Below are 13945 nucleotides of genomic sequence, written 5' to 3' on the forward strand. Positions count from 1 at the left end.
GTTTATTTTTGTTTTTATTTCAATTTCTCTAGGAGGTGGGTCAAAAAAGATCTTGCTGTGATTTATGTCATAGAGTGCAGAACACCATTTCTTAAACTTTAAAGTGTGTAAAAGTTACAGGGAGAGCTTTGTACAATGCAGATCCCCAGGCCCCAACCTCAGAGATTCTGATTCTGTCAATCCAGGGTGGGGCCTGGGATTCTGCATTACTAACCCCCTCTAGGAAGTCCTCATGCTACTGCTCCATGGACCACTCTGGGATCACCCCCGACCTCGAAATGGGCAGACCCTTACCTACTGTGTTAGTTCGGGTGAAGGCTACAGAGACGTCAGAAGGCAACAGCCCGGGGTGGACAGTCAGCTGTGCTCCCAGAGTCCCTGGGTTCCAGGTGCCTCCTGTATCCTCAGCAGTGGCCCCCAGGGGTCACCATTTCCAGCCAACAGTCAGGAGTCTCCTTTTAAGCAAGCAATGGGCAATCTGCAAGCGTCACTTTTGCTCACATTTCTCTAGCAAGAACCCAAGCACAAGTTCCCACTGAGGGGAACGAAGCCTCGCTCTGCAGCCACATGCCCTGCGGCCGCGCTATGACGATGGAAGCAGGGAAGAATGCCACCGTCTGTGACACACGATCCAGTAAACAAGAGCTCCGAGGAGTACGTGGGGAGGCTGATGCTGTATGTCGAGCCCGCGTGAAATTGAACTTAGGTGACTCGTGGGGGACTGTCACAAGCCCCAGGTCGAGCAGGGTAGCAGAGCAACGAGGCTCTGGAGGTGGAGGCTCAGATGCATCCAAGTGAGCTGTGTGACATACCAGCCGTGCGACCTGGGGTGGGTTACATACTGTCCCTGAGCCAAGGCTGCCTCCTGTGTAAACTGTGATAATAACACCGTGATGCTTGGAGTCCCAGTAAATGGCAGGAATTCCAGGCGTTCAGGTCACCATGAGGGGGGCCGAGTTTGATCTCAGACCACATCAGGACACGGGTGAGTACAAACTCTGCTCACTTTATTGCCAATTAAGTGAACAATTTCAGCCAGTTTTTGATTCCCATTTAGCAGTTAAGACAGGTAAAGAAAACAAGTGCCATTGATGGGCAAGGCAGACACTACTGCACTGGAGACCCCGAGAGGGGCCTGGACAGGCAATGGAGACAGGGGTGTGGTGATTGGATTTGGGGCCAGAGGTCGGGAGTGCGCTTCATTTAACGAGCACTTACTGGGCTGCTTCGAGCATTGGGCTCCGTGCAGGGAAACGATCAGAAGTATGACCCCTGACCTCAGAGAGCACCCAGTCTAATTGGGAAGCTGAGAAGTAAACCCACAACCATAATAAAGCACAGGCGAGGGCTATGGTCAAGGCAAGGGGGCGAGCAGAGAGGTCTGCAGACCCCAGAGTCAGTTCCGGGCAGGAGGGGGTGAGCAGAGGAAGGGCTCCAGAAGACAGCGCTCAGCCTGGGTTGGAGCCGCTCAGCCCCAGGGATGCGGGAGTCACCCTGCAGGCACTGCCCACTGCTGGCCCAGAGGGAACGGACCTTCTAGGTGGGAGGCGAGGGCACAGCTTGTTCAGGGACCTCAAGCAGGACTGGGCTGCCTGAGAACAGAGGGAGAAGCAAGCTGGGGGGAAGGGGAGGCCAGGAGGAGGAGGAGTTCGGGCTTTTCCCTGAGGGTGACGGAGCCACTGAAGGATTCTGGACTAGAGGAGACCGGGCTACCCTCAAGTCATGCGGGGAGAGGTTTGAAAGGAAGTGAAGGGGGAGGCAGGTGAGACTGTGTCACCGGAATCCAGGGAGCTAGGCGGTCAGCACCGGGCAGCTAAGCAGAAGCTCTGCGAGTGTGCGGACTGGAATGTCACCAGCGCCACTGGCTGTGAGTTTACTTCAGAGACTCAGGAAGCAAAGGAATCAAGGCACTTGCTAGGAGGCCCACGCCAGCCTTGGAGTCCGGGTGGAGTCCAGGTCCCCAGGCCTCCAGCTCCCCGAGGCGTCTCCCCGGTCCCCTCTGCGTGCTGGAGGTGCCTTGATAAAGAGGGGCTCAGCCTCTCGCATCAGAATCGCAAGCTGGTGCTTTCAACTTGGCCTCCAATCGGGGCAGGTGGGCGGTGGTCTCACTGGGGAGCTCGTCACCCAGCCAGGCTCATCCCCGGGAGTGGAGGAGGTAGTTGTAGCTGAGGAAGGTGACGGCGTTGACGGGAAAGGCACGGGCACTGTTGATGCTGAGCCCCTGGAAGAAGACCCCCAGCCCTTCCCGCCGGGCGCTGCTCACCATTTAGTCCAGCAGCCCCTGGTGCACCCTCTGCCTCAGCCCCGCCATCTGCATCCGGGACTTGATCACGTCTAATGGGGTGGCTGTGACCCAGGAGGTGACGCCGGCAAAGCCCCCTGCCACCAGCACTGTGCCCGAGCCTGGGGTAGAGGAACTGGGGGTGAGAGGGGTCAGACTGAGGAACGAAGCATCCTCCCGCATCCGCAGGCTCCCTCCCCATCCTCCAGGGCTCAGTCCAGCTCCCCTTCCCCACTCCTCTCTGTCCTCCACCCTCTCACACCACTTTGCTTACTGGGGTTCTGGCCATCCGGTGTGAATTGGCGACACAGCCATTCGTAGGTGACGAAATAGATTCCCAGGGTGGGGTTGTCCCGCAGCGTCAGGGCCCAGGCTCCCCGGATCAGCACCCGGGGCCCCTCGGCCTGGAAGATGGAGGCCGCGCAGTGCACGGGCCCCTGGTACTGGGGTGGGGGGCTCCCTGACTTCCCCTTGGGCTCTGTCTGGTTTTGTAGCCAGACTTTGATGAGGTCAAAAGGGGCCAAGCAGTAGGCCTGTAGGGAAAGAAGCATGAAGGGCCTGGGTGGAGCTTTGGACGGGAACAGTCCCTCCCTCTGATCTTAACATGGGGGGGGGCGGGGGGGGCGGGGAGGCAGTGGGCAGACAGGGCAGCATCTTCCTTCAGAATCTCGCCCCGCTCTAAGCCTCTCCCACGCATAGTGGGGGATGGGCCAGAGCCCCCTCCCTTAGCATCAGGTCCCTGACAGCAAGGGACACTGCCCCTCCCCTCGGCCGAAATTGCTGGCATGCACGCGATGCTTAAGAAAGGGAGATCCCTGGCAGTCCAGTGGTAGGACTCGGCGCTTTCATTGCGGTGGCTCAGGTTCAAAAAAAAAAAAAAGATTCAGTCTTTCAGTCTGTGCCCAAGAAACAGCAGGGGACTGACCCCTCCCCAGGGGTAAGGAGGGCACCTCAACTTCATAGATTCCCCCTTCCCCACCTCCTGCAGGACACCTCTCAGAGGTCCCCGGGTGGAGAAGCACCTCTCACAAACCCCCAAGCACTAGTGTCCCAGCAGAAGGTGGGTGACAGGTTGGGATCTGTGGGTCCTTGAACTTTATCACCTGGCTGGGGCAGACAGGACACAGATTTGGGGTAATGTTGGTACTGGGGATGTGGAGGGAGGTTGTGGGGAGGGGCCGAGGTGTGGGTCAGGGACGCAACTAGGTCAAGGTCAGCTGTGAAAGTTCAGGTGAGAATTGAGGTCCAAGCTGAGGTTAGCATATCATTTATGGACTTATGTGGTTTTTGTTTTTTTCCTTCCGTGGAAGGTACACAAGCTCAGTTCCTCAGCCCTGGAGATGGCTGACGGCGGTGGAGGCTGGCGGTTGGCTCCGGTGATCTTTAGAGGGTGACAGTTTGCTTATTTCCTCCCCTGCAGGAAGGGCAGTGGGCTGGGGTCCCCCGCTGTGAGATGGCTTCCTGATGGCACCCTCCCAGCAGAGCCTGTGGGCAGTGCTGAGCTGAGGGCTGCTCCAGAGCGGTGAGCTCCTGGGGGTGAGAAAATGGCTGGGCGGGCTACGGCCCCTCCCCTTCCCATCCTGTGCCCACAGGGGCAGTGGGGACGTCAGACATTGCTGCTCTGTACAATGATGTCAGCCTTAGCTGAGTCAGAAGCAACTTTTGTACACAAAAGAGGTTGTCATTCCCTGCCCCGTGCTACAGAGTCTTCCTCGTCATCTCCACGTGAAAATACATTTTCCGTTCCAAGACCCTGTTAACCAGAGCCGTGCGCTTGGTGGCAAACGGGGCTCCAGCTGGTCCCTGGACCCCATCCCCATCAGTGACCCGACAGGCCCCAGTTCTGCCATCTGTTCTGCCTTCGAGGAGCCAGAGGGGAGGAGGACGTTGGAGCTGGGCCCGGCTGAGCCTGACTCAGGCCACTGAGCCTGGGGGCTCCTTCTCGTCGTTGTTTTTGTGGGGTGCAGGTCTCAGGGCTTGGGAAATATGCAGGCATGAGCCCCACACAAGGGGCAAAAGCAAAGCCAGGGCCTTTTGGGTCTCATGAATGATTAATTCATTTAGTGAGCCCTAACTCTGTCCTTGCTCTCTGCCTTGGGATGTGTACAGGAGCATCAGGGCAGGTGTCGAGCAGAGGGTGACCTAGGGCACTGGCTGGATTGTGGGATGGAGCCAGGCGCACGCCCTCTGCCTCTGAGCTCAGGCCCTCACTTAGCTGGGGATCCCCCTGGTGCCTGGAGGCCCCTCTTCCCTCCACCCCAACCCTCGAAAGCCCAGTCCTTAAGCACTGAGAACAAAGACCAGAACCAAATGATTAGAGTCACTTAATGATTTTAACACCCTGAGCCTCTCCCAGCGAGATTTGTGGACAGGCCCCAGGTGAGGCTCACAGATGGAAGCAGACCCCTCCAGAGGTGGGCAAGCCCTGCCAGCCTCAGAGGGTGACATCAACTGCTCCTCCATCATGTCCTCTTGGCACTGTCTCCCCCCCACCCCAGCTCTCTCTACCTTTTTTGCCCGCTCTGTTCTCCATGACCCTCCCCTCCAGACCTGCAGCCTGGAAGGCCACAGCTCAGCCATCAGGGTCACAGGGAGCAGCCAGGAGCAAGCCATTCTCCCACAGCAACTCGTGTTCCCCTCAAGAAGGCCTGGGGTCTGCAGCCGTGGGTGGCCAGAGGGGGCTGGGAGGGAAAGGAGTGAACTGGCCATCACTGTGCCTGTGCCTGTGTGTGTGACCACGAGCGCGTGCGCTTGCCCCAGTGTGTGCACGTACCCCCGTGCTGCCCCCTCACCTGCAGGAACCCCCTGTGCAGCTGCCTATGAAGACGTGCGTATAGCTGGGCGGCTGGGCCCGCCGCTCCTGGTGGGAGGTGGCTGTCAGTACCTGCAGGGCGCTGCTGTAGACCCCGAACAGGACAGAGTTGACCACAGCTATGCTGGCGATGGGGAAGCTCATTCCCTTGACGAAGCCCAGGGGCTGCAGAGAGACACCGGATGCTAGCTGGGAGGGTGCTGTGCGAGCCTCACCCTTGCCCTTTCTGGGCCTGGCAGGGCCTCCTCTGGCTGGAAACTGCTCCTGGGCCTGGCCACAGGGAGGAGGAAGCAGCCTAAGGCTGGGGGGTGGCCTCAGCTCCACTTTGGGGGCATTTAGCTACTGCTCAGCCCCCCAGTGGCCCCAGATTTGGGTCTTCTTTCTCTCTTTCACGGGCAGAGCTCTGTGGGCGGGGAGGGGAGAAGGAAGCTGGCACCGACTGCCCAAGGTCTCCCGCCCCAAAGCCCCCCAAAAAGCCAGCCACCCACCGACTCGTGGCGGTAAGTCTTGACCATACAGTGATGCCCCGATATGTGGTCTGGGTCTGCAGCTGCACCTGGACAGGGAGGACAGAGCAGGTGGACAGGCTGGGCATCCTGCCCAGCTCATCCCTCGGCCCCTCTGAGTGGGCTGCCCGCAGGGCAGGAGAAGCGGGAGAGAGCCTCCGTCAGCCAGGCCCTGCTCTCTCCCTGATGTCTGGTTCAGGCGACGTCTCTCATTCCCCAGGTGCCTCCCCTAGACCCACCTTTACAGTGTCAAAGGGGTGTCCCAGGACCAAGCCCAGAGCTCCTGTGGTGACAAGAAGGTGCTATGAGTGAGGACCCTCAGGCCAGGTCGAGGAAGCAAGTTTGTATCCAGAGGGGAGCGGGATTCAGGCAGGAGAAAGCAGGGCAGGGCTTGCCTGCCAGAGTCCAGAGAGACGCCAGCTGCCCCTTGCACCCTCCTCCACTCCAGGCACTGGGCTGGGAAGGTGTGGGGACAGGGGACAGCGGAGACAACGCTGGCCCTGCCTGGAGGGCGCACAGGCAGAGGGGAGGAGCCAACCCCAGACGCCCAGTGTCCTCGCCCAGACCTGACACCCAAGCATCTTGCTGACTTATCTAACTGGGGGGCTCCGGGGCTCCTGCCTCGCTGCCAGCTCTGTTCCCTCCTTCTGCTGTCCAGGGCAGGGCCTTGTTGCAGGACCGGCCCTACCAGCGCTCTGCCCTGTAGCCGGCAGTGCAGAGCTGGGGGCCCTTAGAGGAGTCTTTTTTTTTTTTTTTTTTAATTAATTATTTTTTTGGCTGTGTTGGGTCTTTGTTGCTGTGCGCGGGCTTTTCCAGTTGCGGCGAGCGGGGACTACTCTTCCTTGCGGTGCGCAGGCTTCTCACTGTGGTGGCTTCTCTTGTTGCAGAGCACGGGCTCTACGCGTGCGGGCCTCAGTAGTTGTGGTGCACAGGCTCAGTAGTTGTGGCTCGCAGGCTCTAGAGCTCAGTCTCAGTAGTCGCGGCACACGGGCTTAGTTGCTCCGCGGCATGTGGGATCTTCCCAGACCAGGGCTCAAACCTGTGTCCCCTGCATTGACAGGTGGATTCTCAACCACTGAGCCACCAGGGAGGCCCCCTTAGAGGAGTCTTACTGGCACCAGGGGAGAAGGGCCCAGCCCCCAGTGTCTCCCCACCTCCTGGTCCTGCCCTACATAGCGGATGCTGGTCCCCGACCTTTCGGTGAGGTCACAGCCCCGGGAGGCAGGTTCGGATGTCTCTTTCTCCAGAGAGAAATGTCACCTGGACGCTGGACTGGGTCCACAGCACAGCTGGCCTCAGGGCACGTTGCCGGGTAGGGCAGAGGCCCAAAGGGGAATGCAGGACAGCAGGTGAGGTCAAAGGTGAACTTCCTTTCTGAGCCCCGGAGAGTGGCTCCGGCAGTGCAGGTGAGTCTGGGAGAGCACTCAGCACGGCACCTGGGCACTTGGCAGGTATCCAGGTTGTTGGGGGGCAGCCTGGGGACTGGGCAGAAGCACCCGCCTCTCCTCTCCTCTCCAGCAACTCCCAGGAGGCTCCAGGACAGCTGGCTCTGGGTGCTCCAGGCCACCAGGACTTTGGCTTCAGCTCCTCCTACGTCACCCACCTTCCCCAGGAAATGACATGTAATTGGGGTTACTATGACAGAAGGAAGAAAAGTGTCTCACCAGAGATGCAGCTGGTCACAAACTCCTCCACGGGCATTGTCTGGCAGGGGCGGGCACTGGTGGCTCCTGCAGAGGGGACGCTGGTGAATGTGTAATTCCACCCTCCCCCTGACCCTGGACTGATAATCTGCTACTAATGTTTACCCCTGGGTGAGGGCCCAGTGCCAAGACCAGGACGGGAAGGGAGCCAACGCAGGCGGCCTGGTGGCCTGGAGCTGTGCGGAGCGTGAAATCTCACAGGGCAGGGAGGATGGCCCACGGTGGCCTGACCCCCCTTGCCGGCCAGCAATGGCCTCGCAGTGTGACTAGGCCTGGCAGCTGGGCCCAGGCCCTGGTGGGACCCCTCCAGGGCTGCCTCAGTCAGCCAGGGTTTAAGGAGCCAGCCCGGCCCGGCCCAAGCAAGGCCCGCGGCAGTGGGGCCTGGCCATGGGGAGGCAGGCCCAGCAGAGAGGAGTGACTCACCGGGGCCCAAAGCCGCCTTCTCCAGGGGTTGTTTACGACTGACTCCTCCGCGTGTGTCAGAAACAGCCTCCCTCGCCTTCCCCTCCCCATGCCTCTTTCCGGGGGAAGGCTGGAGACTCGGTGTACAAAGGGTGGTGTGTCTGTCTGCCTGGGGGTGACCAGGCTATGACTTCCCACTTCTCTTCGGACAACAACCCAAACTGACAGGACAGGGACCTGAATCCCTCCCTTCCTCTCTGCTTCCTTAGACCAACTTCCTCTGTCGCCAGTTCATTAAATAAATGCTATAGCATGAATGATTTTTTAAAAAATAAATTTATTTATTTTTGGCTGCGTTGGATCTTCGTTGCTGTGCACGGGCTTTCTCTGGTTGTGGCGAGCGGAGGCTACTCTTCGTCGCAGTGCACGGGCTTCTCATCGCGCTGTCTTCTCTTGTTGCAGAGCATGGACTCTAGGGGCGTGGGCTCAGTAGTTGTGGCTTGCGGGCTCTAGAGCACAGGCTCAGTTGTTGTGGCACACGGGCTCAGTTGCTCCGCGGCATGTGGGATCTTCCTGGACCAGTGCGCTCGAACCCGTGTTCCCTGCATTGGCAGGTGGATTCTTAACCACTGGGCCACCAGGGAAGTCCCAGCATGAATGATTATTCCACTCACCCTCTTGCTCTGAGCTGAGTATGGTTAAATACAGTTACTCTTTGTTTTGAAAATGCTATTTTGTATCATTTAAACATTTGTTCCCACTTTGCTGTACACCAGAAACTAACACAACATTGTAAATCAACTATACTTCAATTAAGAAAAAATTCATTGCCTCTTTTTATAAATCAGATGATTGCTCACCTGTTGTGTCTTCCGTTAAGTGTCTGGTATTTTTATTTTTCCTACTCTGTCATCTTTCTCTGTTCCAGAAGGGGGGCAGTGTACATGGAGTGGAAGCAGCATAGGCTTTGGCACCTTCTAAACCGGGTTCCAGTCTCAGCAGCCCCGGGCAGCCTGGTGATCTGTGACCAGGCACACACTTTGAGGTTCTCTGCTCCCATGTCATTTGGGAGGCTTGGGAGGTCATTAAAGGGGGTTTCCAGGTGTTGGTGTTGTCGAGGAAAATAATCGATACACAATGTATAACAGGAATTGAAAAGAGTTTTATTTGAGCCAAACTGAGGACTAGAGCCCGGAAGACAGCCTCTCAGATAACTCTGAGGGACTGCTCCGGAGAAGCATGGTTTTCAGCACAGTTATATGCCTTGTCAGAACAAAGAACATCAAACAAGTCAGGGAGACATTCCTTCATGGTTTCAAAAAAACAGATCAGCACGTACACAGAGAGTCAGTATGGCCTTGGCGCCTGGGAAGTGAGACTTATCATCGAAGGAGCACCAGCATTGGCGTCCCAGGAAGAGAGGCACTTAATCTTCTATTTATTTATTTGGCTGTGCTAGGTCTTAGTTGCAGCCTGCAGGATTCTTAGTTGCGGCATGTGAACTCTTAACTGCGGCACGCGAGATTTAGTTCCCTGACCAGGGATTGAACCCGGGCCCCCCGCATGGGGAGTGTGGAGTCTTAGCCACTGGACCACCAGGGAAGTCCCTAATCTTTATTTTTAATGTGGACATTCTTTGCTTCTGGTCAACGCGCCCTTTTCCCTAATGATTAAAGCAGATGTACAGTGTATGTTTGATAGGCCACAAACAGGCTGTTCCAGTTAGCATCAAGTTCAAGTTAACTCAGGTATAAGCCATAACTCAGGTATGAGCCATATAAGCCATAACTCAGGTATGAGCATTTCTTTTGTTAGTGTCCACGTTCAGGACCACATCATCCAGGCCACGTTTCTGACTTTCTCTGGCAACCTCACATTGATTCCTATGACGTAAGGCCCGGGAGACAGCAGTGGTGGGGATGTGGTGGCAGGGTGGGATGCACACGTGCTACCGGAACACGGGGCAGGACAAGGAGGCAGACCCGTGGATGCAGGCAAGGTGCTGACTGCAGGTTTGGCTGCAAACGCAGAGAGAATGGCGGCGTACAGATGTACCACGTTCTTCACATCAACAGCCATAAAATATTCCGTCAGATTTCTATTCTCAGGAATGCTGGGAAGTTGGGGCCTGGGGTGGGGTTGAGGAGGAGGGGGTCTTCTCTCAAGGGCACGGAGATCCAGGGCTCAGGCACCACTGCCCAGAGAAAGCTGTGAAGTCCCCAAACGTGTCACCAACCCCTGGAGTTGCCTTGACCCCTCCCTTTCTCTCAACCTCACCACCATTCCGTGAGGAAACTGCATTCATATTACCTTCCAAACGGATCCCGAATCCATCCCCTCCTCACCTCCTCCACTGCTACTGCCCTGGCCCACAGCCATCATCACCTCCACTTGGATTCCTGTCCACAGCTGGCCTCCCTGCCCCCACCCTGTCCCTCCCACCCACCCACTTCCCCTTCCAGTCTGTCCTCCACAGCAGTCAGATGACACAGTTGAAACTGAAGTAGACCATGTCTCTGCCCTGCTCCACACCCTGCAATGGCCCCATCCTGCTCAGACTCAAAACCAAGGCCTTCCAGGGACTTCCCTGGCGGTCCAGTGGTTAAGACTCCACGCTTCCACCACAGGGGGCACGGGTTCCATCCCCGCTCGAGGAACTAAGATCCCGCAACCCACATGTCGCCATCAAAAAAAACCTAAAAAAAACAAAAAGCCAAAGCCTTCTTAGGCTCCAGGTGTCCTCGAGGTGCCACCCTGGCTTCCTTCTCTTCTTCCAACAGGCTCCCACCCCCAGGCCTTCACCCTGGCTGCTCCCTCCTCCGGTCGGCCTCCTCTTGCCTGGGCTCAGACATCGCCTGCGCAGTGAGCCCGCCCTAACTGGCTCGCTGAATACTGCCATCTGCCCCACCTGCCCAGCATTCCAGGTGCCCCTTCCCTGGTCCAACCCTTTCTTTCACTCATCACCTTCTGACACACTATGCAATTACCTTGTTGTCTGTCTGAGCAGGGATCTCTGGCTGTTTTGTCCACTAATGTTATCTTAAAGGCCTAGAACTATGTGTGGCACAGCGTAGGCAATGAAGGAGAAATGAATGAGTGGACAAGTGAGGGAACAGCATTAGTGAGCTGCCCTGCAGCCAGCCCTGGGTCTCCAATTCTCTGTCCCCATCTCCAGTGGGCCCCAAAGAATGTAAAGTCCTCCAAATACCTCCAACCTGCCCCTCCAGATCTCTTACAGCTCTTAGTTTCCCATCAAATGCCCAAGGACCAGCCCTGCTGCTGCTTCTCCTCTCCCGCTGCTGCCAAAGCAGAACACATCCACCCCCATCACATTCTCATGGGTAGACAGATTCTAGGAAGCAGGGTTCCATCTCTGACACCCTCCCCCTAGAGCTGCCCAGGGCCCCTAGGGCTGCCCCCAAAGACCTTCCCGAGTACTGGTCTCTCGCAGAGGGCTGGGCTGTTATCCTAGCTCTGCAGCTCATTCTCTCCTGAGTGATGCTGGGCAATCCCTCTGTGGGCCTTTACTGTTTGCAAAAGTAAAGGACCGGGACTTCCCTGGTGGTGCAGTGGGTAGGACTCCACGCTCCCAATGCAGGGGACCCAAGTTCGATCCCTGGTCAGGGAACTAGATCCCACATGCATGCCGCAACTAAGAGTTCACATGCCATAACTAAGGAGCCCACGTGCCACAACTAAGGAGCTGGTGAGTCGCAACTAAGACCTGGTGCAACCAAATAAATAAATTAAAAAAAAAAAAAAAAAAAAAGTAAAGGACCAGCCCAGCAGATTGCTGAGTCTAAGGCTTCTTGGCTCTAAAGGTCTTCAGGCTGCCCTGTCACTTCAGAATGGGTCCCACTCTCTTCTCTAATCCCCCCACACCTCTCCAGTTCAAGGGAGACCCATTGCCACTCCCCAGAGGCTGGCAGAAGGGCAGCCCCACCCCTGACTAGCTCTTCTCCAATCCTCCAACAAGATCCACCAGCTTGACCCTCTGTCTGCCGGAGCAAAGCTCTGATCTTGACATTCTGTAGCTCACGACCTCCAAAATGGCCTCACTGTCTGCTAAACACACCACAGCCCTACCCCTGGTGCTCGTGCCTGCCCCCCAGCCCCCCCCAGGTGCACCCCACCTTCCCACCTGCTGTGCTCTGATGGCCCAGGGCTTCCCTGGTGTCCTAACCATGCTCCCACACCTCCTGCTACCTGGAATGCCTTCAGGAATCTCTTCCAGCGCCGCTCCTCGCTGGATCTGGGTTCCAGTCTCCTCACCACCACCACACATACTGCCAGACGTCAGCTTTGTTACTGAACCTTTCTGATCCTGTTTTCTCATAAAATGGAAATATGATACTCACCTCTTAGTGTGTTATAAAGATTAAAGCACTTAGAAAAGGGTCCGGCACGTTGTATATGCTCCGCAAATGGCAGCTACTATTGTCCTCATCTCCACTCCGAAGGTCCATGAGGATGACATGAGGAAACACACGGGAAAGGGCCCAGCATACAGTAGGTGCACAGGAATTGAGGACGCTGCTCTTCCTGCTTGTGACATTTTATAGCTCTTAGGGCAATTCTGTCATCTTATGTAGCTTTAAACATGCATCTCTCGGGACTTCCCTGGTGGTCCAGTGGTTAAGACTCCGCACTCCCAATGCAGGGGGCCCTTGTGCCATCCCTGGTCAAGGAACTAAATCCCGCATGCCTCCCAGCGCAGCCAAATAAATAAATATTTAATTAAATAAATAAACATGCATCTCTCCTGGGCTTCTTTCCCTCTCCTCTCTCCCTCCACTCCCCAGTGAAACCCCTGAGGGCAGGGGCCACGTCTCACCCAGGTCTCCATCCCCTGCCCCAGCCCAGGCCACACACCCAGTAAGCACTCAACACACTGAACTGTGTTCACACTTCAGTCCAGCTGGTTTAGGGAGGCCACCAAGCCACTGTGGCCTGTCCCAGAGCTGAGAACCTGGAGGGAGATGCCGATTCCCACTGCTCACATCTGAGCTTCCTTGAGTCCTCAGGTCATGCTGGGATATAATGGGCCAACTGTGGGGGCAGTGTGGGTCCCGCAGGTCAGGCAAAGAGCTGTTTCAAATACTGAGGAAACTTGGACTGGGTTAGGAGCTGGAGCTGCCTTCCAATGCGCTGGCATCAGGGCAGGGCGAGCCCTCTACCTCCCACCCCACCCCCTCCTGATCCCCCCCCCCCCCCCACCGCCCATTGTTGTCACTTAGAACAACCTCTGGCTACTCTGGCTTAGGAAGGTGCCGTATGGACCTGTTTTTCTCTCTGAGGCACCTCTCCACCTCAGGCACACACATGCTGGCCTTGCCAGGACATACATGTTAGTGACATGACCCTGGGGATAAGTGGTTTCACACCTGCTTCTTCGGGGCCCCAATGCCTCTCCCAGCCTGCGAACGACTCAAGGTGTCCCAGGCTGTGTGTCCAAGATAGTGAAGGCTCACGTGACTGCTCCCTGGAATAACAGGTGTGCCCAGCCTGGATTTCTGACATGTAATTTGAGGATCTCTGGAGGTCATCGAGTACAACCTCTTCATTTTACAGAGGAGGGAACTGAGGCCCGGAGGCCAAGGGCCTTGTCCAGGATGAGCCGGGACAGGGACCCTGTCCCCTGACCACCACGGAGAGCCTACCACCCCTCACGGCCTCGAGGCGCTGCAGTACAGGCGGCGGCTTGCGTCACCTTTACCCAACGCCCAGCACAGTGTGGTTCCATGATACGCAGCCACGAAGCATCTCCCCTTTACAGGTGAGGGGACCGGCCCAAAGTCACACGCGTTTGAGCGCCAGAGCTCGCGCCCCCATTCCCGATTTCCTTGAACCTTCGCCACACCCTGTTACCGGCCAAGAGACGGGACCCTTGTTTGTGTGGGCCACTGGCCCCCCAGTCACCCGAGTAGGTGGCGAGGAAGTTTCGCAACGCAGGCACAAGAAGCTGGAGGCGTGAGGCCGAAATAGGCGCGAGCTGGCGAGGGGCGTGAGCGCGTGGGCGGCAGGCAGGGCGCGTGCGCGGCGGCCCCGAGCTCCGATTGGCTCCTGCGGGCCGGAGAGGCGGGGCCGTGTGCGGCGCTTCCTCCGCCTCTGCTTCCGCGTAGCAGACCCGGGAGCTGGAGCTGAAGTGGGATTCGGAGTGCCGGCCGGCGGTGAGGCCGGGGCAGCAGCTGGCGGCCGGGGTCCGGGCAGGAACCTGGACTGAGGCGGCGGGCGCTGCGTC

At 57.3% G+C, this 13945-nt stretch overlaps 1 protein-coding gene across 1 annotated transcript; it reads right to left on the reverse strand.

Annotated features, from left to right (window-relative positions):
- Positions 1-2134: 2134 nt before the first annotated feature.
- SLC25A45 (solute carrier family 25 member 45) lies at positions 2135-7300 on the reverse strand. Its single transcript, XM_065882856.1, is given in 7 exon segments — positions 2135-2403; positions 2556-2839; positions 5074-5258; positions 5582-5613; positions 5616-5649; positions 5839-5882; positions 7264-7300. Coding segments are annotated over 7 exon segments (885 nt in total).
- Between the last annotated feature and the right edge of the window lie 6645 nt (positions 7301-13945).

Source organism: Phocoena phocoena, chromosome 8 (genome assembly GCF_963924675.1).
Source record: "Phocoena phocoena chromosome 8, mPhoPho1.1, whole genome shotgun sequence".
Taxonomy (NCBI): domain Eukaryota; kingdom Metazoa; phylum Chordata; class Mammalia; order Artiodactyla; family Phocoenidae; genus Phocoena; species Phocoena phocoena.